At 40.8% G+C, this 27039-nt stretch overlaps 1 protein-coding gene across 1 annotated transcript in view; it reads right to left on the bottom strand.

The window, feature by feature from the left end:
• LY75 (lymphocyte antigen 75) overlaps nt 1–27039 on the bottom strand; it is a 3856564-nt gene that overhangs the window by 864076 nt on the left and 2965449 nt on the right. The window contains exon 25 of the mRNA XM_044074746.1: nt 13825–14051. Within this exon, the coding sequence (XP_043930681.1) occupies nt 13825–14051 (227 nt within the window). The remainder of the gene's footprint in view (nt 1–13824; nt 14052–27039) is intronic.

Raw genomic sequence — 27039 nt, 5'->3', positions numbered from 1 at the left:
GGTGGCATTCTGACTGTTGCCAAGTACCCTGGACCGTCCTGCCCTGATAATGGCCCCCCCCACCCGATCAGGGAGGCATCCGTTGTGACAGTGGAAACTGGAGGGGGGAGAACAAAAGGTCTGCCCTGAAAAAGCTGAGGGGAAACCATCCACCAGGAGAGATGTTTCTTGCAAGATGGTGTTATCAAAATGTTGTGGGTCATTGGCAGCTGCTGAAAAGACCACTGAGAAAACAGCATCCACTGAAGGAGCCTCATGTGGAAGCGTGCTAATGGAAGTAGAAGAATCGCCGCCGCCATGAGGCCCAACACTTTCAATACTAGCTTGACTTGGACTCTGCTGGACTGAAACAGGAGCTGAACATTCCGCCTTATGTCTGTCACTCTCTGAGGTGGTAATGTTGCAGACATTTCTGTGGTGTTTAATACGGCGCCTATAAAGTTTATACATTGACAAGGCGACAAGGAGGACTTTGCAAAATTTATAGAAATACCTAGGCTGCTGCAAAGATGGATAGTATAATCCCTGGCCATTATGAGATCCTGTTTGGTGGTAGCGGAAATGAGCCAGTCGTCTAAGTATGGAAACACCTGGAATCCTTTTTGTCTCAGGTGAGCCGTGACCACTGCCAAACATTTGGTGAACACCCGGAGGGCTGTGGTGAGACCAAAGGGCAGGGCCCTGAATTGAAAATGACTGACTCCCAGCTGGAAGCGGAGAAACCTCCTGGAGCGCCTGTGTATTTTTATGTGGTAGTATGCGTCCTGGAGGTCTAACGAGCACATCCAGTTGTCTCTGCCCAAAAAGGGTAGAATGGACTGCAGTGTTACCATCCGAAATTTTGTCTTTAACACATAGTTGTTTAACCTGCTGAGGTCCAAAATGGGTCTCCAATCTCCTGTCTTTTTTGGTACCAAAAAGAACCTGGAGTAGATTCCGGATCCTAGCTGATCTGCTGGGACTGCCTAGATGACTCTTTTGTTTAACAGCTTTTTTATTTCTAGCTGAGCCTGACCCCTCTGCACGGGTGGTACGTCTGGTAGGGGTTTTGGCGGTTGTACAGGAGGGAAAGTGAGAGGAATTTTGTAACCCTCAGATATGATCTTCTGTACCCATGTGCCTTGAGTGATGGATTGCCAGGCTTCCGGGTACAGAGATAATCTTCCCCCGACTGCCTCCGAAGGTGGACAGTCGGGCAGCTTCTCAGGGATGCTGAAAGGGTTGGTCAGGGAAAGATTCCCTGGAACCCTGGTTTTGTGGACCCCCTCTGCCCCTGGGGCGGCGTCTGTTATTATTCCCCCCTCTGCCTCTAGAGGGAAATTCACCACGTGCGGCAGGCGCGACTCCCTGTGGTTTGCGGAACCACATCTTTCCACCCCTCTGTCCCTTAGGATAAGGTCTAGAAGGCGTGGAAAAACGGACTCCCACGGCAGAGAGAGTCTTACCATCTTGCTCGCATCTGGTGAGGGTATTCCTCACCTGAGGCCCGAACAATTCCGAACCGTCAAAGGGGGTGTTGATGAAGGACGTCTTGAAGGGGTCGGCAAAATTACAGAGTCGCATCCAAGCATGGCGTCTAAACGCAACGCCTGTGCCAGCGGCCCTACTCGCTCCATCGGCTGCATAAGAGATTAGCCGCATGGAGGAGTTAACAATGGAGTTCAGGGTAGCCAGCTGAGAGTTTATTTTGTCCTTAAACCCCGCAGCAGAAGGATCCTGTACAGTTTCACCCAGCTCTGTGAGCAAGTCTCTTTGAAGGCAGGTGAAATGACATAAATAGTTCAGCGATTGCATAGAAAATGTCGCTGAAGCAAAGGTCCGCTTGCCGTACCTGTCCATGGTCCTGGACTCTTTGTTAGGAGGATGAACAGGTACAGAAGGCTCAGCTAATTCCTTCTTAGTGGCTGCTGCTACCACCATAGCATCAACTGAAACACCTTTGGTGAGAAAGGATTTGTCATCTGGTGCAGAAATAAATTTCGAAGGCCTCCTAGGGGTAGGTTCCATTGAATCAGGAGCTGCCCACGCCTTTCTAGCCACTACCTCCATTAGTGGGTCGAAAGGGGGAGACACCCAGGAGGTGGAAGGGCGAGATCCAAAGGCGTCAAGGTAAACCGACTCGTCCTCAGAAGGTTTGAGAGGGGACCAATTTCCCCTCTGTCTTAGGATCTCCAGGATGTCTGAAAAGGAGCCATCCTCAGAGGGGGATCTGGGGGAACCCTCTGACTCATCCAAGTCGGTGTCCGACGTGACAGACTCGGGGGAGTCTATGTGCTTCCTCTTGCACTTTCTTTTCCTAGGGGGTTCCCCTGAAGCTTCAGGGGAACCCTCGGAAGAGGAGGAGACACCCAAAGTGGGTACCGTACGCTTTGGATCTCTGCTGTCGGGTATAGGAGGGTGGCCAGAGACCGTAACAGGCACTACAGAGGGAGGAGCCGCAGAACTTAACCTTGGAGTGGACACTGGGTCCAGCACACTCCTCATCACCTCGAAGGCTCCCCTATCAGACACCAAAGGTAGCCCCGGCTCCGAAGAGGCAGGAACTGCCCCCTGAACCGACAGAGAAGGCTCCGAGAATGATGTCGGGGCCGAACTAACCAGAGCCGAAGCTCCGAGAGGGAGAGCGGGGTCGGACAAGGGTCCGATGCCACTCGCCCCCTCGGAGCCAACAATGGAGTCCTGGTGCCCGGACCTTTCCATGGATGGAATCAATAAAGAGGTCGCAGCCGACGACACCGGAGCCGAAGGAGGGGGTATCGGCTCCGACGTGGGCAAGGTCACAGTTCCGACGAACTCCGGCTCTGAACTCGAGAGATGAGTCAGAGGAGGAATGGATAACTGTATCGAAGGAGCCACAGTCTGGTGAGATGGGCTCTGAAGCATTTGGGCCAGAGCCTGGGACTTTATGAGTCTACTGACCACCCTCTCAATGTCGTGATCGGAGAGCCTGGAAGACCTCGATGAATGAGTCCTATGACTCCGCTCCGATAGGAGGGGGGACCTCGGAGCCGATCTGACGGACTCTAAAGAAGGGGACCTAGAGCGCTTGCACGCTGGGGTCGGCTCCAATGATGGTTTCGAAGCGGAACCCACTTTGCTTGCCTCTGAGCCAGCCAGAACTGAGGTCGGAGCCATCTCGACAACACCAGCCCTCGGCTCAGAAGCTGGAGCCGAGGGTTTGGCGGTTTTTGATGGCTTCCCCGAGCCAGACTTGGATGGGGAGTCATCAGGCTTTAACAAGCCCCTTAGAATACGCTTGTTACGCCTTTCCTGCAGGACTCTTGAACTAAATCCGTGACAAATGGAACAAGAGTCCTGCAGGTGTAAAGGCCCCAAGCAATAGACACAAGAAGTGTGACCGTCTGTCAGAGACATTTTCTGACAGCACGAGTCACACCTCTTGAATCCCGAGACCTTAATGTCTTTGGACATAGTCCTAAGACAGTCACACAATCAGTACACACACTCACTCACTTACACACAAGGGGGAGATGAGGGGACTGATTAAAAGAACAACACACACACACAAAGTTGAGTAAAGAAACTAAGGCCTGTAGGCCTAATTATAAAAGTTAACTATAGGGGTGGGTTGGGCTTACGAAACAAACTCTATTACGTAAGAAGAATCGATAGTAACAAAGTAGGGAAAAAAGCCTAATAACTATCTCAAAAAATTAGAAATTCGTTGAAAAAAATCCTTTACTGACCTGAGCCGGTAAAAAAGCAACCTCGCAGCGAAGCGGCAAACGAGATCTGGGGAGTTAGCGCATGGTATTGTGGGATATAGGGCTGCCTCGAGCCGGTAAAAATAGCTCTCAAGCTATAATATATAGGCCGAGTCGGAGCCGAGGATCGGCTCCGAACCCATCCAGCAAGAATGAAGGCGAGAATGACAACTTAACATGATACCATTGCCCAAAGATATATTACACTCATCTGTAGTATTCTAAAATCAAACCAACTATGTATTGATGTAAACTGTGAATATTGTAAATATTTGCTTAATGGGTACATCTTCCGCAAGGATTTAATTTCAAAAGCCTAACTGTAAATGTTGTTATATTTGTATTCCATAATGTTTAATGTAACTCTAAATATTGTCAAATGTTACTGTCAAAACTGTAAAATTTGATTTAAACCCTGTAAAATGTAATGTAACACATTAAGCACTGCAATGCTCTTGGGCAAGAATCATGGCTGCAAAGTGTTCCATGACCAGCAAAAGTGGTTAAAATAATCAAGAATCCTGATCAGGAAAATAATTAAAGTGAATATACCATATAAAGAAGTCCAAGTAACAAACCTCTTTCGCCTTTCATAAGTAAATAATTTCAATAATTTCTAATTACAATACTGAATTTCTGATAATTGTTGGTCAACTTTGAGAAAATGATTGATACCTGACTGCTCACAAATTTATTTTGCTACAGATCCCACCTTTGCACTTGCTACATTCTATAAAAGTCTATCTGCAATTCAAGATAAGCTACAACTCAATTGTAAAATAGCTCTAAATGATATTCATGTGCCTCAGATCTCTGCTAACCTAGGAAAATTAATGAAAGATAGTTACAGGGCATGGATTGACTGGAAGACTAACCCCCATAACATAATCACATTACTTTCAAGAACCAAAGCTTACCATCAGAATTAAAACTAACATTACCAAAGCAGAAAACTTCAGGAATCTCCAATCAGCAAAGCTTGCTAACCCCAAGAGATTCTGGCATACTAAAGAATCACTTACTACAAATAAAATATTTTATCAAACCAGAGCCGTAGTTGGCTCATTCAGTGCCTGGTGCCACTCCCTGATCTCACCCATCAACTCTTAAGTTCTCTGATACGCCACTCCTCATTTCAAATTTCTTTCTTAAAGAGAAATGCCAGGTCATCAAGGTCCTATGTGCCTCTCAAGTTAAGTAAAAAAAAAAAATAGTATTTTAAAAACTGAAATAGTCTGCTTGCTACAGTTTAGATCACACACAAAGCATTAAGGGAAATGCTTTGGTCTTGATCATGGAAGCAGTACAGAAATGAATGCAGGTACTGTACTGCTGAATTGTTATGACATTACCCACGGAAACACAAACAATGCACTTTATACGCATTCTTTAGTCTATCCATCATTTTCAAAGTTTCATTTTGGTATACTGGATGCAATATCATGCAACCCAAAAGGTGGGCCATGGGAATTAAAAACTGAATACAGAGAATTATTCTGGCAGCTGAGGTTAAATGCAGGTACACTGTCAAGCATCAGTGATAACATTTCAGTTAATTTAGTTTTGAAGCTGCAAGCTACAAGAATGTGATTTTGGGGCTTTTAATAGCACATAGTACCAGAAATACCTAGTCGAGTTACAGTGTTCACTACATACTACATTAAATCTTGTGTATTAGAGGTGTCTGGGATATATGCAAATGACCCTTTAAAGACATACACGTATTTCATCTACATGGCTTCTGAATACCCATGACTTTTTACTTTTTTAAAGTCTTTACACATACACATAATCTATGTAGCTCAAACACTGGTATGTCCTTAAGGGGTTATTTGCGTATATCCAGTGGACCTCTACTACAGGAGGTTTAAGGTATTACACAATAAAGACTTTAGCTTAGCTGGATCTTAGTTCTCTTTTTTTTAACTACGTGATTTGTCTGTGTGACCATTTTACCATTTGGTTTGGATGTTATTTGGAATATACTGTAGTCACCCTAATGTTTATGGACAACATGCTTGTTTATAAGCTCTGTATTTTGAAAGTATGGCCAAACAATCCACTTGTGTTGTACTGACAATCTCATAAAAAGGCCAAAAGATGGCATGGCTGTAGCTAGTGGGGGTCTGAATTATTGTCCTGAATACATTGGTAAAGGCATAAAAAAGTAAAATGGTATAGGCATTCAGACGCCATGTAGCTGAAACACTGGTATGTCCTTTAGGGGTCCATCTGCATAAATCCCATGGGTCTTTACTACAGGAGGTTTAGCGTATTATACAGTTAAGACTTTAGCTTGGCTGAGTCTTTCTCTTAGATTTTAATACATGGTTTGTCTGTGTTACATTTTTATCCTTTGGTTTAGTGCTTTATTAAATGTGAGACAATGCTCATAAGATTAAAGGCTATGGTCTGGCCATATGTAAAGCAAGCACAAAGCATACTAATCCTTAGGTGCAATCTGCTTAGAAGAAGTACATTTATTAACTGATTTAGTGGGAAAATACACAATCTTATTTCCAATAATGTCATAAATTGAAATTCTTTGCTTTCTGGAAGAAAAATAGAGATTTGAAAACAGTATTCCATCAAAATAATGGCCTAGAAAAGGTAACATGAGCTACTTGTACAGCTATTTTTCTTTGGCACAAACGCAGGCATCAGCAACTTCTAAAAAGTGAGAAAAACTGTTGACAGCAATGAACCTTGTGTACATATATAGATGTCTCATACCTCCTATGCTGGCATCTTCATAGTTATGAGGCTTGCTATTAGTCCTCACACTGAATACAATCATTACTAGAATAAAAAATGCAGCCAGATTATGGGAAAGCAAAAGGTGGAAAAAAACATCCATTATGATTTAATGCTGTAGTAGCCTTTCCAAAAGAAGATGAATGGCATGTGTGTGTGTGTGTGTGCGTGTGTGTGTGTGTGTGTGTGTGTGTGTGTGTGTGTGTGTGTGTGTGTGTGTGTGTATGTGTGTGTGTGTATGTATGCATCTGTGTGTGCGAGTGTATTTAAAGAATCTGTAAAGTTGGCAAAAACAGTGGATTTGAAATGGTAAACAACAGCTTTGTAGTATGCAGTTCCATACAGATACATAAAAAAAATACAAATAAGTCAGTAGCGCTGTCATTATAATACACTGTGTATGAGGCACATACTAAATACAAGCTCTGGCCAGGATTCAATAAACTTTACAAACTATTGGCATAATCCATGTCATCAGTTTCAGTGGCTTAACAAATAGCAAATTCACCTTTGGTGCTTGAAGATCAAAAGGCTGTGGGTTCTACTCTCACCACAGGATTACTGGATTCATTTTCTATTTCTAACACTGCAGTGAATCATTACAGGGTGCTGCACTCCTAAATATGCCATCCTTTTGGATGAGATGTTAAATTGAGGTCTCATCTGTCTGAGATGGTGGTAGCTCAAGTGGATGTAAAAGACCCCACCGCACTTACTGAAAACAGCAATTTGTTTTATTTATAAACATCATGAAATACAGTAGAAAAAAAAACAAAAGATAATGGGCAGGATTCTTAATGGTACCATGATCCTGTACGTTTATGGTATTCAGAAGCAGCCTTACAGAGTGCTGCACTGTCCTCCAATGTGAAGATATGCAGCACCTTGATGGGTTGGTCCTGTAGCCATGCTGAATGCTAATGCAGCATTCTGACACTTCAGTGGCATACAGGGATAAAACCCTACTTATGGTCTTTTTGACCGAGGTTCAGTTTGTGGTTCAGGTGACTGACAGAGCAACAGGAAGGGATGGGAGTGCTCCCATGGCACTCCCCCAGGGGAGGCATGGGCCAAAGGAGGGCGTTACCTTGAATGAATGACTAAGCACAGGAGGTGGCACTGGGACCAAATAGGACCCCCCCCCCGGATGGAAGTAGAGATGGCTGAACCTCCAGTATATCCTAGAATCCACAACTGCCAACAAAGATACCACAGGAAGTCTGGGGTGGTAGGAGACAAGCTAGGAGATCCAGCATGGATATGGAGCACTGAGAGCCAGGCCAATGAAAATTATATCCCATGGCGGACCAAAAAGCGTTAATGAGGTACTCTGTGGGTATATACTAATTAGCCATGTGCTCATCCTCCCTGGAACTGCTCCCAGGAAACCATCTACACAGCTAAGTGATTCAAGAAAGCACTCTGACATGTAGATTAGCATGACCATCCCCACCACGCCACAGTAGTGAACATGGCCAAAAGGCTGCATTCAACCTTTGAACATGAACTTGGAAAGGAGAACCATTAAGACATCAGGGTTTAAATTAGAAGTGTCATAATGGCACCAATACAAAAACAATGTTTTGGTGGGTGAGGCGTAACCAAGAAGAAAGCCGCAAAGTGCCATACCAGCACCAATACTACAATGGGGACTGGGTGGTGCTGGAGATACAATGCTGTAACAGCAACATTACAACAGGGACTGGTGAATGGCAGAGGTACACTAGACACCAGGGAAAACTTTAAGTGCCATGATGGCTCCAACTTTACAATGGGGATCAGCTAGTGGGATGGATATACTAGACATCAAGGAATGCTTTAAATGCCATGATGGCACCAACATTACAACAGGGATTGATTGGTGGAATACACTAGACACCAGGTATTACTCCATAAAGTTCCCTAATGGGGATGGGAAGACCACTGGACATGCTCTAAAGTGCCATAATGGCACCTGCAGTGGTATGGGAATTGGGCGTGCAGGGAACCACTGGACACTAGGGGAAAAGTGCTGTAATGGTACACATTTCAAAGGGTGATGGGGGTGGGAGGAACCACCAGCCCACCAGGATGACTCTTTAAAGTGGATTCATTTTGTAATTTATTTCACATACTATCACACTCATAACTAATGCAAAGAGTACACAACTCATTGGGCATCCCTGTCTTACACCACTCTTCATATGCACCTCTTGGCTTATTCCTACTTTATTATTACTATACTCTGACATACATAATTTCCTACCTTTTTCACTTATATTATATTCTTTCATTATTCCCCATAATATTTCATGTCTAACTGTATCAAATGCCTTACTAAGGTATCCTGTTATGATTTCCACATTACATTTTACAGCAACTCCTTGTTTTCTATTCATAATATCATCCACAGTTTATCTGTCATTAATAATTCTTGACAACCCTTCCCCTTTATAATATACATACTATCTTCCATAATATTTTCATTTCAAAATTATTTTGTATTACTTTCATAAAGATCTTAAAATCATTATTGTTCAATACTGCTGGTTTCCAGTTTTTTTTAATTGTCTTCTATCTTCCTTCTTCCACATGAATTTAAGTATTGCACTACATAATTCTTTATACAAAAAATCTTCACTCAACCATTCATTCAAAATCTTTAAAAAATACTTTTTGCCAATCCCTTAAATTTTATACATTTCACACCTTATTCCATCTGGTCCTGCAGCCAAATCGATATTTACCTGTCCTAATACTTTATCTAGCTCATTTAAAGAAATCTCCTTTTCCAACTCTTTATTCTCTTTTTCTGTTAACGTTTTTGCTTTCCATGTTTTTACTATCTTCTTTTTTTTCTTTAAAACTTTCTTGTACATATTGTACTACACTATTCATAGTCTCTTCCTGAGTTCTTTCCATTTCTCATTTTACATTTTTTATTTCTCTCATTACGCTACCATCGTTGTTTGGTACTATGCTTAAGTAACTCGATACTACTTTTCTTTTTCCTTGTAAAAATGTCTTTGCTTATATAACACTTCTTGTATTTTTTTCTTGATTTCTTTCACATAACTGCCACTTCAAATTAGACTACTAAAACATCCAAAACAATTCAAAGCAACTGCTAAAGAACATTTAAAAACTCACAGGTCCCTCCTCTGTATTCTCCCACCTTAAAACTGCCCTTCCTCATCCTTACACATCTCTCTAATCGACCTCTAATCTTAATTCTTATCCCCTACAATCTTACAACCTTTTTACTACTTCTTCCTAACATGCCCTGTCAAACCTCTCTCTTTCAGACCTTCTTCCCAAGTCCCAGCCTAACGTTAGTCTCTTTCTATATATCCCTATCAAACTGTTACCTGACATTAATAAGTGCTCATATTGTATCAACACTTAGACTACTGAAAGATTGTCCCATCTACATGCCTGATTTTAATGACTGCTATTTTTTTTTTTGCTAGATACTAATGTTATTAATAATTTCCAAATAATTAATGCTGTCATCTTTTGGATTACTTGCTACTGTAAAATGTTTTTTGTTTATTGTATTGTATAGGAGTTTTTGGAGCTTTTCAACCCGGGCCTCCGATGAAAAAGGGCTGTCTCAGCTCAGTCGGACTCATCCCGGTCAACAAATGTAAACTAAAGTAAATAAACAAATAACTATTTTTCTTTGTCAAAGTACTTTCTATCATTATGTTCTAAATCTTCCAATGCATCATATGTTTTTTAATATTTTTCTTTTTCTAGTTTTCTTACTATTCTAAAAAAATATATATGTATTTTTTTTATATTTTTCCTTAAATATCATCCGTCAGACTAATTTTTATAAAATGTTCCATATGATCTTTTCATAAGTGTATTAATCATCTCTTTCTTTATTGCAAGATGATCAGAAAAACATGTTTTCAACTACATCTCCTCTTTTAACTAAACCTTCTGATAGTATAAAATAATCTATTTCAGTTATATATATATATATATATATATATATATATATATATATATATATATACATACACACACACACACATACATATTTTGTAAGTCCATGAATTTTTGTCCCAAAGTCTTAACTTACCACATGTTATAACTTCTAACATTTTCTTATATTGTTCCTTTCCTTTTACAATTGGTTCTTAAATCACAATTAAAGTCTCCTGTTATTGTAATACTCATATTTATCACTACATAGTCTAAAATCTGATTAAATAAGCTTTCCATTTCTTATCAATTAGTATAAACATTTAATGTTATAATACTATATACTTTTGTTCTATTTTAAATCTACAATGGTTAATCTTCCCAGCGGCACAGTGGTGCAGCAGATAGAGTTGTTGCCTCACAGCAAGAGGTTATTGGTTTCAATTCTCAGCTGGGGTGTCTTCTGTGTGAAATCAGCAGGTCCTCCCTGTGTTCCTCTGGGAACACTTGTTTACTCCCACATTCCAAAGACATGCAGTAGGTGGACTGGACACTCTAAACTGGCCATAGGTGTGAGGGTGTGCAAGTGTGTGGTGTAGATGAACTACCATGGCAGGGCTAGCCATAGTGACACACCAACCCCATGTGCAAAAAATGGGGAAAGGGGTTGTTACATCTAGTATCTCTACTCTATTTCTACAGAATATGGCTATTGTAGATCATCTCTCATTTCCCCAATTCCAGATTACCTTTCCTCCCAATAGTTTCTCTGTGTGTAATCTTTCTTCACTTGTTAACCATCTTCTGTCTTCTAATATAACTACATCCACATCACATGCATTACACCACTCCAAAATCCCTATTTTTCTTGCTATATTCTTAATAATATTCACATTTATAGAATGCATACTAAACTTTAAATTTTCCTTTTTCCTTACACATTTGTGGTTTCATAAATTTAGAACTAATTACTAGGCTAGCTTTCTTATTAGGCCTTTCTAAGCCTAGCCAAATTTCCTCCTAAAGGTGAAAATGAAACACTGTGCCCTGTGTCTGTGAAAGAGACATCTTAACCATTTTACCAAGCCCCAATCATTAGGTGTACAGATTATTTTTCATCAAGTTCCTTTCTTTTTCCTTTTGTACTTATCCCTTTACATTTTCATTTTCTGTATTTTACCCTTTTACTAACAGAATTCTTTTCCTTTTACTACCTCCCAATTTATGTCTTCAACACTTATCTCAGAACCTTCTTCTATGTCCTCTTTATTATTATTTTTTATTCTCATCTAACTTTTCTTATATTTCTACTACTAACAAAATATATTCTCTTTATTTTCTTCTCTTTCTTTTTTCCTTACTCTTACTTTCATTTTTGCAATCTATCCATAAATTTCCACTTTGTTGCATTTATAACATTTCAATTCACATTTTTTTCATGTCCCATTTCCCCACAAATGTAACATTTTCTTTTATCACAGTTACCTATCAAATGTCCTTTTATTTCCAGAAAAAAAACATGTTTTAGGTTGTCCCCACTATTTTACAACACCCCTACTCCCCTCCATATTTTCATGCTTGAGATATATATAATTTTTTTCTTTCTTATTTTAAAACAATATTACAATCCAATCAACCAGTCCATACATCACTTTCATCATAAACTTTTTGCAATGGGTAGTACTTTTTTACACAAAAACCCTTTTTATCCTAAACATCTGCAATGTCCAGTATTTCTTTACATAAAGTTTTCAAATGCTCTTTCAAAGTATCTCTTTTCATCCCTTTTCAAAATTGTACATGACTTTTCTTTTTTTGTTTCCCTGTTAAATGCTATTATCACACAAAGATTCCATTGGTTATTGTTGCTTTTTCATATTCTCCAAGAAAATTTTTAATTGAAAAAACAATCTCAAATATAATGTCACAAAATGCCTCTTTGTTAATGAGAATAAATACCCTTACCTCATGTGCTTTTACACCCAATGGAGCCATTAAATTATCCCACACTTCATACCTTTTAATTTTTTTTGCCTACTTTTCTTGGAATCCTTAGTATGTACTTCATTTTTCATTTGCTTCTACCTTCTTTACTGCTTCTCCACTTTTGCCTTCGTTTACTTTCTCTGCATGTTTTCTTTTCTATCTCACCACTATTCTTCAAGATTGTCCCTGCATCCTCCTTTTGTATTATCTCCACAATGTCCTCCAAGGAAATGTCTCTTTCATTTTCTGGCTCACTCTGCATCCCCATTTCTTTAAGTAAATCATTCCACCAACTGAAGGGTTGTAATTATACATCCATCATTAGCTGACTCATCTCCATCAAACAGCTTTCTTTGAAACATCTCCTCAGAATCATGCACACATTTCTCTGGTCTCCATATTTGCTTTCTCCTCCATTTCTATCACCATTCCATTATCTCATTCTCTCTCCATCTGCCTCTGTGTTTGAAACAGAAACAGTAAGTGCTCTGCAAAATGGGCCCTACTTGCAACAAGGACAAGTAGGAGGATTTCTTCAGTGCTGTGGCCATATTTCCAGTAGTCAGTGTAAATACCACCTTAGGCCGAACCCAAAAAGATGTCACTAGCCTAACAGGACTAACCTGGTCAACACAAGATAAAAAGAATAATACATAAATAAATAAAAAATCAATCAATCAATCTAGTGTCCCACCTCCCAAATTCTAAAGTTGAAGGGATAACAACTTTGTTCATCCTAGACCATACCAATTTTCCAGTTACTTATAGTAAACAGATGGCTCCTTATGCACTGTTGTATTTTTAGACATGGTTAAATACAATAGATAAATAAATAAATAAAATACTTTTACTTAGGAAACAGTATGGCAATGCATCACATTAAATATAAGGGTTCAGCCTTACATACAATTCATACAGAAATAAACTCTGTCAAGTGGATGGCAAAAATGCACATTTGCCAATAAACAATAACTTACTTGCTGAGTGGTATCCACGACAGTTTTTTCTATTATTTTTGTCCTGAAAAAGAACACCTAAAACTGGCCACAGTGATATATGTAAAGCATACTCCTGTGGGAGGTATCACACAACTACACTTGGGAGATGCTCTGGCAGAAAGCAGGAATGTATAAGAAACAATACAAATGAATCAGTCTGCAAAGAATAAAATAATCAACATGTACTTTAAAGCAGTATGTCAAAACTTATAAACTGTCAATGGGGCAGTTTTAAAGTAAATCTCATGAACACGTGCTGCTCACAAATTAAATGCATTACTTTTGAGAACTCTCAACAGCAGTAACATATTACTTACAGATTTTATGCATTTTTTATGGAAAATTGTTTATGAAATTCAAATTTTCATGCTCATGTTGATTCACATTTAATCTACAACAATTTATCTGGCTCTCTGAAAGTAAAATGCATAAATATAAAAAAGACATACATCTTTGCTGGAGAGTCCAATCCACAAAGGGAAACCAAGAGTGTAGACTTGCACAGCAAGATAAGCCTGGTGGTACTCATCCATGATGCTAGCAAGCTGCATACCTATCTCTGCACACTTTATCACTGCATCATCCCATACCACTTCCGTATGGATTATGGTGTAGTTATGTCCTTTATACTCAGAGATCAGATTTAACATTGGATTAGTGACGTTCACTTTGGGATCTATATAAAAGGGAAAATGTTTATTTATTTATCTGATTAACACATTATTCAGCTTTGTAAAACAAACTCATCTACTCACTCTACAAACATTACTCTGTCAATAATTTTTCAGTATTAATTCTCATTTTCAGTATCCTGCAAAGAGCAGCTCACAAGCTCAGTTCAGATGGATAATAGGTTATAGTAATTCTAAAGGATTTCTTTCAGGCAATTATTTATATTAGGACACACCAGGATGTGCAATGACAAGAGCACCCCCCCCCCCCATGTGATGAGATGCAAAAAACTGACACTGAAAAGGACTGCAAAGCACTAAAAACTGTGCACAGTAGTAGGTGCAGTGGGCAGTAGCGCCCTTGCTGGATGTCAGTAGCCATCTTTCATTAATATTAAGTTTGCAATGCTTGACATTACAGTTTCAATTTCTTTGAATTTTAGCCTTAAGCTTTTTAGTGTTAAAAAATGTACAGAATTAGAAAAACAAGAAATTTGCAAAATCTTTAACTGACCACCCCATTTTGGATGTCAAATAATTTGGCTCTGCCCACACCTGCACAAAGTACAATGGTGTGTCCTAATATAAACAATTACTATCTTTCATTCCTTTCCTTTTTTCTTTTTTTTTCCCTTCTTTATTATTTTAAATAGAATTAAAACAACTTGCTTGCGTGAAATGGGAATGCCCAAATGGAAAAAACATCAATTTTCATGCAATCTCTAGATGAAAAGTTCTAATGACTTATAAAGATAACTGAATACATCAGTTCAACACAACAGTAAGAGAATTAACAGGTAGTACTGAGATATGGCAACTTTGCAACAACACAGACTTCCTGACTAATAATACATTTTGAACATAAACAGGATAGCGAGAAGAACCAGTGAAAATACAGTGCAGAAAAAATGTGGGGGGGGGGGGGACTAACATAATAAACTACTAATTTCTAAGCTGTACTGGAATAGCATATCTATCTACAGACACATATATAAAAAGCTATCACTATACAATCCTGAAATAGTGAAATATCGAATTTCAGTATTTCGAGACTGAACAGTCGAACACCTACATACATGAAAACATAAAACCACGAATATCACAATCACGACCATACATACACACATGCACACATACATACAACTACCTAACTAAACTAAAAACAACGCACAAAAACACAAAACACACACACACCTACCATACCTATAAGCAGTACTCTCCATGCGGGGAGCTGCGCTCCCCACACCTCCCTACTTATATATACAAACTCCGAGGTCGCACTAAACACACAAAAAACACCACCTTACACACTAACATACCTGTCCAATACATTTAAACAAAGACCACTTACCTAAAACGCCAGATAAATCCACAAACAGCACCGCACATCACGAACGCGATACCACAATAGCAGATTCGGCATTTCCATAGTCGACATACTACAGTTTCGCGTAACTGCACTTTCACGTATTCCATCTCGATGTACTGAAGTTCGGCATTTCAGTATGTTGAGATTCTCTAGTGTTTCAATATAAAAATATATGAATGTATGTGCACACACACACATATATATATATATATATATATATATATATACATACATATATATATATATATATATATATATATACATATATATATATATATATATATATATATATATATATATATGTGTGTGTGTGTGTCCATACATGTGACCTTGCAGTTAGTATATATAATTAGCTGAATGTATGAAGATATAGCCTGCCCACAGTGGGGGGGGGGGGTTGCACTCCTGCAAAAAGAAGGAAAATGGCAGTTATGTACTTATGCTCAACTCCTGTGAGACTTGCTTGGCTACAAACATCTGCATTACAAGCTAAAGCTAAGTGAAACTTGCAGTAGTGAATTTTAGTCTTTTAAGTACAAACTTGCAGTTTTAAACATACTGTATTTTCATCTTTTTCTGTTTCCTAATTATATGTTTCGGAAAAGTGTGCTGTGTGTCTCTCTGCAGTTATTTTGCTATAAGGGGGTGTTGGTATCACTTTTGTCACCTGATATTTAATAGCCTAGAGGGATTCCTCTGTACTTTAAGTGCTAGCCACAAAGTTTGAGAAATCATTTTATGCTCAACTCCTGAGACACTTGCTTGGCTACAAACATCTGCATTACAAGCTGAAGCTAAGTGAAACGTGCAGTAGTGAATTTTAGTCAATTGTTAAGTACAAACTTGCAGTTTTAAAAGTACTGTATTTTCATCTTTTTTCTGTTTCCTAATTGTGTGTTTCTGAATAGTGTGCTGCGTGTCTCTCTGCAGTTATTTTGCTATAAGGGGGTGTTGGTATCACTTCTTTGTTATCTGACATTTAATAGCCTAGATGGATTCCTCTGTACTTTAAGTGCTGGCCACAAAGTTTGAGAAATCATTTTATGCTCAACTCCTGAGAGACTTACTTGGCTACAAACATTTGCATTACAAGCTGAAGCTAAGTGAAACTTGCAGTAGTGAATTTTAGGCTTTTAAGTACAAACTTGCAATTTCTAAAGTACTGTATTTTCATCTTTTTCTGTTTCCTAATTGTGTGTTTCTGAACAGTGTGCTGTGTGTCTCTCTGTAGTTATTTTGCTATAAGGGGGTGTTGGTATCACTTCATTATCTGATACTTAACAGCCTAGAGGAATTCCTCTGTACTTTGAGTGCCAGCCACAAAGTTTCAGAAATAATTTTATGCTCAACTCCTGAGACACTTGCTTGGCTACAAACATCTGCATTACAAGCTGAAACTAAGTGAAATGTGCAGTAGTGAATTTTAGTCTATTGTTAAGTACAAACTTGCAGTTTTAAAAGTACTGTATTTTCATCTTTTTTCTGTTTCCTAATTGTGTGTTTCTGAACAGTGTGCTGTGTGTCTCTCTGCAGTTATTTTGCTATAAAGGGGTGTTGGTATCACTTCTTTGTTATCTGATATTTAATAGCCTAGAGGAATTCCTCTGTACTTTGAGTGCCAGCCACAAAGTTTCAGAAATCATTTTATGCTCAACTCCTGAGAGCCTTGCTTGGCTACAAACATTTGCATTACAAGCTGAAGCTAAGTGAAACTTGCAGTACTGCATTTTAGTCTTTTCTTAAGTACAAATTAGCAGTTTTAAAAGTGCTGTATTTCCATCTTTTTCTGTTTCCTAATTGTGTGTTTCTGAACAGTGTGCTGTGTGTCTCTCTGCAGTTATTTTGCTATAAGGGGGTGTTGGTATCACTTCTTTGTTATCTGACATTTAATAGCCTAGAGGGATTCCTCTGTACTTTAAGTGCTAGCCACAAAGTTTGAGAAATAATTTTATGCTCAACTCCTGAGAGACTTGCTTGGTTACAAACATCTACATTACAAGCTGAAACTAAGTGAAACTTGCCGTACTGAATTTTAGTCTTTTGTTAAGTACAAACTTGCAGTTTTAAAAGTACTGTATTTTCATCTTTTTGTTGTTGTTGTTGTTTGTCTTTCGGCGTTTCCCGGTTAGGGGTTGCCACAGCGGAACTCCGGTCCGCTAATGATTGGCAGTAGATTTTTACGTACCGAGTTGCTGGCTCTGACGCACAACCTTCAACAAAGGTACGCCCATTCACGCAAGTCTCCACACAGAAGATGCTTTAGCTGAGAATCTGACAGGACAACATCTTACTGTGAGGCGACAACGCTACCGCAGCACCACCATCGCCTTTTTCTGATTCCTAATTGTGTGTTTCTGAACAGTGTGCTGTGTGTCTCTCTGCAGTTAGTTTTCCACCCTCCCTCCCTGTTCCTGTGTTGATATTAGTGTTGGTGGCTCTGGAATTGCCCGTCCCTCCTGTAAGTTTGTATTAGAACACTCCTCCTGGGTCCATCTCATTTGCCCACTTAACTGAGCACAGTTAGATCATATTCTGAGTCTAGTGTTCACTCTACTTAATAGTGACAGAAGATTTGAGAAGGCCAGCCCACTTAGGTTCTTCCTTCCTCTCTTCTTGCATTAAAAAAAATGTGCACTTTATTCATTCGCTTTTACTGTATTTGTGTTTCCTCCTACTTTATTTTGCTTTTCTGAAAAGTATTCACTTTTATTTATTCTGCTGCATTTATTAATGCTTGGTTGTAGCCTGAGTAAATTGTAACTGTTATTCTAAGTCTTTTGGTTTAAGCACTTGGGCTTCATACAGGCTGTTTTACATTAAGAAGGTTTGTGGTCTGCACTGTTGTGGCAGGACAGGTAGCTTACATCCTTCTAAGCTGGGAATTGCTGATTGAAGGCCCATTGTCTTCTATTCTAAAAGTGTATTAGTTCTGGCTTAAGCACTTGGGCTTCAGGCCATTTATTCTACATTAAGAAGGTTTGCGGTCTGCACTCCTGTGGGAGGAAAGGCTGGATTCTGCCCTTCTGAGCTGGGAATTTCTGGTCACAGACTTATTGCGACTGTTATTTGAACTGTTTCTTTCTGAGATTGGTGCGCATTGTTGCTGTAGCATAGACCAGATTCAGGCATGCTGAATCTAGCTTTGTTCGTATAACTTGAGCACTGATCCAGGCCATCTTTTTTTGGAGAAGGTTCCCCTGCACCCTAGTAAGCAGGGGTGTGCAGTTAGAACTTGTCTGAGTGAAGACTGCTGGAACAGGGCTCAGTTTTGAGCTTTTTTCTGGTTAATTGGGTAACTTGTTTAAATCAGTTTGTTCATTTTCTATTGTTTGACATATATATATATATATATATATATTTATATATATATATATATATATATATATATATATATATATTTATATATATATATATATATATATATATAGAAGAGATTGCACTTTATTCATCTGCTTTTACTGTATTGTGTTTCTTCCTACTTTATTACTGGGGGCATTAACTACAACTCTGAAATGTGATATATAACAATAAGTATCCTTTTCTGTGCTTTAAAATGTTTTTTGAGTGTATCTGCTTTATTTTCTTAAAAAAAAAAAAAAAAATATATATATATAGATAGATAGATAGATAGATAGATAGATAGATACTTGTTTCCCACCTTTCTAAGCTAGTATAGTCCAGTTTTCAAGTTAGTGCTGAATTCAGGGCTGTGTTACAAACCTCGGGGTTTGCCCATACCTTTCTTGGATAGAAGGAAGTTTCTCTGTTCACCTGTGAGAGAGGGGGGCTTTGAGCAGCCTATCTGTCCTTGGAGGAGTTGTTTCAGTCCAGAAATGAGTAGTTTATTGGCCATTTTTGGGTAATTTCTATCTCTTTCATTTCCCTGCTATAAATACCATATTTGGCCTGTTTTGCGCGCCGGGTAGCGCCGGTTAACTAGGGTAAAACTATTCCTGGCTCCACAAAGTCTCCTCTTCAATTTTTCCCTTGGAACTAGACAAACTTTCAACTTAAGCACTCAAGCCATTCATTTCTCAGCCTGGCACTTGCTCAAAACTTATAGCAAGCACTTATAAACCCTAGCACTAGACCCTCCTGTACTACACAGTAGGACAAGGCTCTCTATTCGATCTTACCAGCCATCCAGTAAAACAGTTTACTGTACCTATCCAGGCATGTCCAAAGGGCAGTTTCAGGTGTACTCTCTAGTCCAACTGGTGAATCTGGGCATTTTGAGGCAATGTTACAACTGCCTCATGTACACAGACAACCCCCTCCTCCTACCATCAAACACTAATACATGTGAGAGATGCAGTTATACAGCCAAACTAGAGGCAAAGCTCTCTCAACCCAAGAGTGGATCAGACAGTCAAGAGGATAAGGGAAATACTTGCATCACACCAGCAGTCGTACATAGACCCATTAAACCAGAACCGGCAAAAAACACACATAAATACATGGAAACATACTCGGAGGCTCTAAATAAAAATCTGCAAAACCAACAGAGACCGCCAAAGCAAACATCCAAGCAACCTCCACCCCTCCAACACAAACCATGAAGCACATACTTCAAAAAACCAGTGTGCCATGAAATCACAGCCCTTAAAGCACAATAACGTACCCAACATACTAGTAATAGGTGACTCTATAGTCAGGCACATTGACATCCCACTCACTAGGCTGAATAAGGAGAAGGTTACTGTTAGCTGCCTGTCAGGTGCCAGGATCCGCCACATAACATAAGCATTCAGGTCACTCCAAAACAAGTACTAATATGACTCTGTCATTGTCCATGTTGGTGTGAATGACCTGAGCTGTACCTCCCTGGACTACATGAAAAGAGACATGGAAGAGCTCTCTGATCACGTAGCCCAAGGCTGTATGACCCTGACCCTGAGTAGCATCTTGCCCTCACCAAGAATGATACCACGGTATAAAGAAAAAAATTCTCGATTTCAACAATTGGCTAAGCTTCTGGTGTCATTCAAAGGGGATCCAGTGTCTGTCTGCCTGGGATGACATGCTCGACAAGCCACGCTGCTTCGCCAGAGATGGCTTGCACCTGTCACCCTTAGGCTTTTGAATACTTGCCGAGGCTCTTGCCACCCCCATAGTGCCTTTTTTAGGCAAGGCTCAAACGACAAACCCAACACCATAAATAGCACAAGTAACAAAAAACTGAAGGTAATGCTACTCAATGCCATAAGTCTAAAAATGAAAATGCACGCACTCAAGGCACTCTTCAGTATGGAGAAAATCAATATATGTGCAGTAACAGAAACCTGGTTTAAGGCTCCAGAGAGGACCCCAGAACTACCAGGCTACAACTCATACCATACATTTCGGCCACAGAACCCAAATCGAAATACAAAAGGCGGGGGCAAATCCATATTCATCAAGGAAACCCACACCTCCAGGTTAGTGGCACAGCACGATGCTTCAGAAATCATCCACGTGCAACTAACAATGGGCAAAACTGCAATTCAAATTGTAGCTTGCTACAGATCACCCACCATGTCCCAGGACCCCCATTCCGCATTTTTGGAAACACTGGGTAACATAAAGGACCTACCAAACACCCTAATATTGGGTGATTTCAATTACCCAAACATTAACTGGGAGAACTACTCAAGTACTAACTCCCTTGCCCAACTTTTCCTAAAATTTATAAACTCAAACGCACTGTTTCAACTGGTCAACACTCCCACCAGAGGTGACAACATATTGGACCTGGTCATCACCAACATGGGTGACTGGTGTTCCACACCAAAGATCAACCCTTCGCTGGTTAAATATGACCATAAACAAATCACTTTGGATATCCATATTCCGCCCCAACCCCTGGACAAGAAAGCCACCGTGAAAAACTTTTCAAAAGCAAACTTCATGTTACTTAAGACCAAGATGGAAAGCTTCAAAGCCCCCATGCTTAAGGATAACACTGTCCAAGTTGCAAAATCCTTTACTAATGTATACTACGGGCAGCTACAAGAATGCATGGATCATGCCATCGCAAGCAAAACCAAGACTCACTCCTCCAAGAAAATGAAACCAGTCTGGTGGACTCCTACCATTAACAAGCTATACAATAGAAGGAGGAAACTAGTACAGAAAAGAGTAAAATCCCAAGAAGGGAAGACATCCCTGATCAGTATCAGGAAGAAACTACGATCCCTCATAAAATCATCCAAGGCAAGCTTTGAAAGAAAAATTGCCATGGACTCCAAAGATAACCACAAGGCATTCTTTAGCTATGTCAAGAATCTAAGTGGCAATGCTCAGATCTGCTCAGAGTTAGTGCAGAATGGCACAAAATACAAGCTGCGTCCTACACGAGCTCAAAGATGAACTAACCCCTCACCTAAACACACTGTTCAAACTCAGCCTCTCCACATGCTACAGACCCATAGAGTGGCGCACAGCAATGGTTATTCCACTCCACAAAGGTGGAGCCACAACAGACCCCGGGAACTATCGCCCTATAAGCCTGACTAGCTTGGTCTGCAAGGCTATGGAGCGCATCATCATGGAACTTATTAACAGAAACATTGGGAACCTCCAAACACTGGACCCTACCCAGTCTGGCTTTGTTAAGGGTAGATCATGCCTTCTAAACCTGGTGGACTTCTTTGAGACAGTTACCAAGGCTACAGAAGAGGGAAAGGTGGTACACACAGCCTACCTAGACCTCGCTAAGGCCTTTGACACCATTCCCCATTCTAGTATTATAGACAAGCTCACCAGCCTGAACATAAACCCCTATGTCACAAGAATGGTTTCTAACTGGCTCACGGACAGAACCCACATTGTGAGAGTTGTGGGAGCTAAGTCCAACTAAACTGGTTACAAGTGGTGCTCCCCAGGGCTCAGTCCTAGGACCTCTCCTGTTCGGCATATACTTCTAAGAGGTACAGGCAAGCACAGGAGAACTATGGCTGACCAAGTTCGCAGACGACTGCAAACTAGGGGCTATAACTGACTCTCCGGCTGACACAGACATCCTCCAAAAGGGTCTCACTGAGACGGATACCTGGTGTCAAAATCATGGCCTCATGCTAAATGCCAAAATGTGCATAGTCATCCCCTTTGGAAAAAACAAGGTACCCACAAACTACCACATAGGTGGTAGTCCCCTAAATACGGAAGATGTAATAAGGGCTCTGGGGACCCAAGTAGATAGTAATCTCACCTTTGATAATCACATTGCCAGAGTGGTTAGAAAATCCTTCTACGTGGCCGACCTAATCACAAAAGGGTTCGCATCCAGATCAAAAGAGGTCATTGTGCCCCTCTACTCATCACTCATCGGACCCAACACCCCATTTGGGATGTACCTTACAAGACACCTGCAACAGCTGGAAAGACCACAGAAGTATCTCACCAAGAGGATCAATGGCTTCAAACAGATGCCCTATGCAGCTTGACTGAAGAAACTCCAGTTGTACTCGGTTGCATACCGCCTACTCAGAGGTGATCTCTGCCTGACATACAAGGTCATGTCCAACCCAGAAATGATGGACATGCTCCACCTAATGAAAACCTTATCCCCTCGAGCCACACGCTCTAGGGATCTAAACCTCACCACAACAATAAATAGGACATGCTGGAGGGATAGATTCCTGTCCCAGAGACTTCCCATACTTTGGAACAAGATCCCAATCTACATTAGGCAGAGCTCCTCACTAACACTCTTCAAAAGAAACCTTGACGAGTGGATGGGAAACAGAAAGTTTACCTCAGGGATCACTTCAGTGGCTCTGCTGGACAGAGGCACAGGGAACTAATCTAAGGGGGTGGCGAAAGCCAACACATTCTGGCTAGGCTCATAAATGCCTTTGGGCAGATAACCTTGTACCCACCTATGAACCTATGACAGATTCATGTTGTCTGATTTTCATCTGGTTCAACACATGGTTATCGGATATGACCTTGGCATGACTCTGAAACGTCTTCAGTTTCAGGGCTCTGACTCCTCCCCTACACATAATTCCCTATACTCCACCCTAATACTTCAGTTCAAGTTTATCATACAACACTGTGAATATGCTAATAGTTTCATAGGCAAATACTAGGCTAACTGCCTTTATGGGTCTTTTTCAGCCTATGCAATTTTCCTTTAGTGAGAATCAAACCCTGTACCTTGTGTTTGTGAGGTAAACACCTTAACTATTATACTAACCTCCCAACCTATAAATAAGTCACGTTAATTCATATCCATAGCATCCATAGGTTAGTACTAGGCTAACTGCACTTGTAGGCCACTGTAAGCTTAGTCAATTATTCCAATGCGAGAATTAAACTCTGCAGCTTGTGTTTATAAGGTAAGCACTTTAACCATTATCCCAACTAGGATAAATAGAGGGAGAAAGGGTAACAGTCAGAAAAGGACTTTTCACAAACAGGGAGGTAAGCAGTATCACTGGTCATCCCAAAGTCATATGTGTCAGTTTAGGAAGGGGGGAGAAAGAAGGGAGGTTGAATGAACCAGACTAAAATTAGACAACATGGATCTAGCATTATGTTAAGTACATAACTTTCATAGCCATTGTTGTCTCGGCAAAGAGGGTATGATCTGGTTCTACCCTGTTTGCTGAATTACCAAACTACTGACATGTTATCCTTCAGTAGATGGTCCTGAAATGCCTGCAATGCAAGGAGGGCCAATCTTAACTCCAAGACACTGAGGTGAAGGTTGGCCGCCAGTGGGGACCACATTCCTTGGACTCTTCTCCCTTCGGAATGCCCCCTCCACCCAAGAAGGGAGGCATCCGTGGTCACTGTGGCTTTGGGTATGGGAGTAGAGAGGTGTCTACGCAGATCAACTGAGTCAGAAATAATCCACCACTGGCTATGGTTCTTGCATACCTGCATGAGTTGAATTTTGTGGTGAAGGGGATTAAATCTACTGCTAATGTTCATGGTAAAACTCACATGTGATATCTTGTCAAATAGGCCATCACTATGGAGGAAGCCAGTAGCCCTAGAAGATGATTTATTACATGAACAGCCACTGATAAGGTTGAGTTGATCCATGATAAGAATAGCTTTACTATTTAATGAACACTGTCTATCTGGCAGACTATGAATTCTATGCATTGAGTAGGCTGTAAGTTGCTCTTCTTTAGATCGATCGAAATACTCAGGATGGATGTTAGTTCTAGCAGGAATGACTGTAAGTTGGAAGGAGATCCCTGGGGGAAGCAGTTAAAAGCCAATTGTCCAGATATGGGAATTCCTGAGTCCCCAGAAGCTTGAAAAAGGCTGTCACTACTACCATTATCTTGGTGAACACCCACAAAGCTGTGGCGAGACTGAAAGTCGGCGCTCTGAATTGGAAGTGATTGGCTCCCAGCTGGAAATGAGAAATTTCCTTGACTACCTTTTCATCTTTATGTGATAAGTAGGCATCTTGGAGATCTACAGAGCACATCCAATCGTCCTTTCTGAGATGAGGCAGAATGGACTGAACCGTGAACATCCAGAATTTTGCATGTTTTACAAATTGATTAAACTTGCTGAGATTCAAAAATGGTCTTAGGTTACCTGCCTTTTTTGGGACTAAAAAGAACCTTGAGTAGCCTCTGAATTCTAACTGGTCTTGGGGGACCATATGGATGATCCTTTTGACCAGCAACTTCTGAATTTCTGTTGCTGCAAATTCCAACTGCATCATTCAGGGATATTGGAAAGGCTTCTATGTGAATGTAATTTTGCGGACTGCCTCTGCGGTGACATCCTGTGGAATTGCCTCCACCTCTGATTCTGGACAGCCTGTCCCCAGAAGAGTCCAGGTAAAAGTCTTGAGATTTCTTGAAGCACATCTTTCCAACCCCTCTTTAATTCCTGGAGAAGAATCTCTGAGGGAATGAAAAACGGATTCCAGTGGTAGATAAAATTTTACCATCCTATTCACTTCTGGTAAGCATGTCCTTGACTTTCAATCCAAATAAAGTGAAACGGTCATAAGCAACATTGATGAAGGATATTCTGAAGCTTTCCACAAAGTCACATAATCACATCCAGGCATGATGATGCATTGTAATGCCAGTACCAGCTGCACAGGCTGCACCATATGCTGCACTGGAAAGCAGTTCTTGTGGTTATATCTGCAGTAGCTTGAAGGGTTGAAACTGGGACTTCACAGTTTTTTTGGACACCTGCTGGTAAGTTGCCCACCACAGAATGTGAAAGTTCCTTAATCAAATCCCTCTAGAAACATGCCAAGCGAGCCATATAATTCAGCATATGAAAAGAGAAAGTGGCTGAATTGTATGCCTGTTTCCCCAATCTGTCCAAAGCCCTAGACTTCCTGTTATGGGGAAGAACAGAGGAACTTTCTTCGGACAGTTGTTTTTTGTGGCTGCTGCTACCACCATGGAATCTACAGGGGGACGCATAGCCCAGAACTTCTATACTCAGGAGCAGCTAAAATTCGATCTGGCCTTTTAGGGATGGGTTCTTCCCCCATCAAGCTCCTTCTAAGCCTCCTGAGTAAGCAGGTTGACTAATGGATTGACAGGATGGACCATCCAGGATGGTGAAGGGCTGGACCCAAAGGCTTCAAGAAGCACTGACTCATCAGAAGAAGGGGCATTGGTGGACAATCCTCCACACGTGTCATCAATTCTAGGATATCTCTGAAGGAGACATTTCCGGGGGACCTTGGACAACCTTCTCCATCATCTAAGTCTGTATCTTGGTGACAGACTCAAGAGAGGAGTCAGTATGCTTCCTTTTACAAGTCTTACTCTGAGGAATGTGCTTTAAGACCCCCAAAGGGGACACATTGGAAAGGGATGAGGAACTTGAGGGCTGAGTAGTCCTGAAGCCTAATGGATCTATCTGTCCCTGTCTACCAGACTGAGAGGAGGAGGTTACAGTCTTCAAAGGCTGTCTGGATGGATCCGAGTTCTAGGAGTGTACCAGATGTCTTGGTGCAGTGAAGGTCCTCTCCACAGCCTCAAAGGCTGATCCAGCCACTGGAGCCAAAGAAGAGCCAGCAAAATTTGGAAGGTCAGAAGCCCTCTCAAATCCAATAGCTGAAGGCCCCGAGGAGGGCCTTAGAACTGTGCTGTCAAATGCCAAGGCCCTGAGTAGCAGTGACAGCTCTGAAGGTCTTGGAGTCAAGTTGACTCAACTGCCAGAGTCCCAAAACCCACGCCCTGGATCCTGGACTCTGCTGGACCCAAAAGCATCAGACTACAAAAAGTGAGGGATGAAGTTGAAGCTACATTTTTGAGGGCTGTGGGCTCTGACACTGGTACCACAGGAAGACTAGATCCGATATACACCACTTCTGGGAATGTGCACAGGGTAGGAAGCTGAGAAGACTGAATAGCCAGGAATGGAGAGACTGATCCTGCATCCTTCCTGGAGGACACAGCCGGGAGGACTCCCATCTGAATCTGAGTCCTCAGAAATCTCCTAATCATCCAGTCAACATCAAACTCTGTGAGACTTCTAGTGGAATGGCCAGATCCAGAAGAAGACGCTACTGAAGCAGGCTTTGAAGGTCCATTCTGCAAAATCGGAGAATGGAGTTTACGACTGATCAGAGTTGGAGCAAAAGAAGACTTTGAAGAGGGAGTCTGGATCTGAGAAATGGTTAGAGCTGACTGTCTCAG

Source organism: Protopterus annectens, chromosome 6.part0 (genome assembly GCF_019279795.1).
Source record: "Protopterus annectens isolate FY-2018-M chromosome 6.part0, PAN1.0, whole genome shotgun sequence".
Classification (NCBI taxonomy): domain Eukaryota; kingdom Metazoa; phylum Chordata; order Ceratodontiformes; family Protopteridae; genus Protopterus; species Protopterus annectens.
Note: the sequence above shows the minus strand (reverse complement) of the source record. Positions and strands in the feature narration are given on the sequence as shown.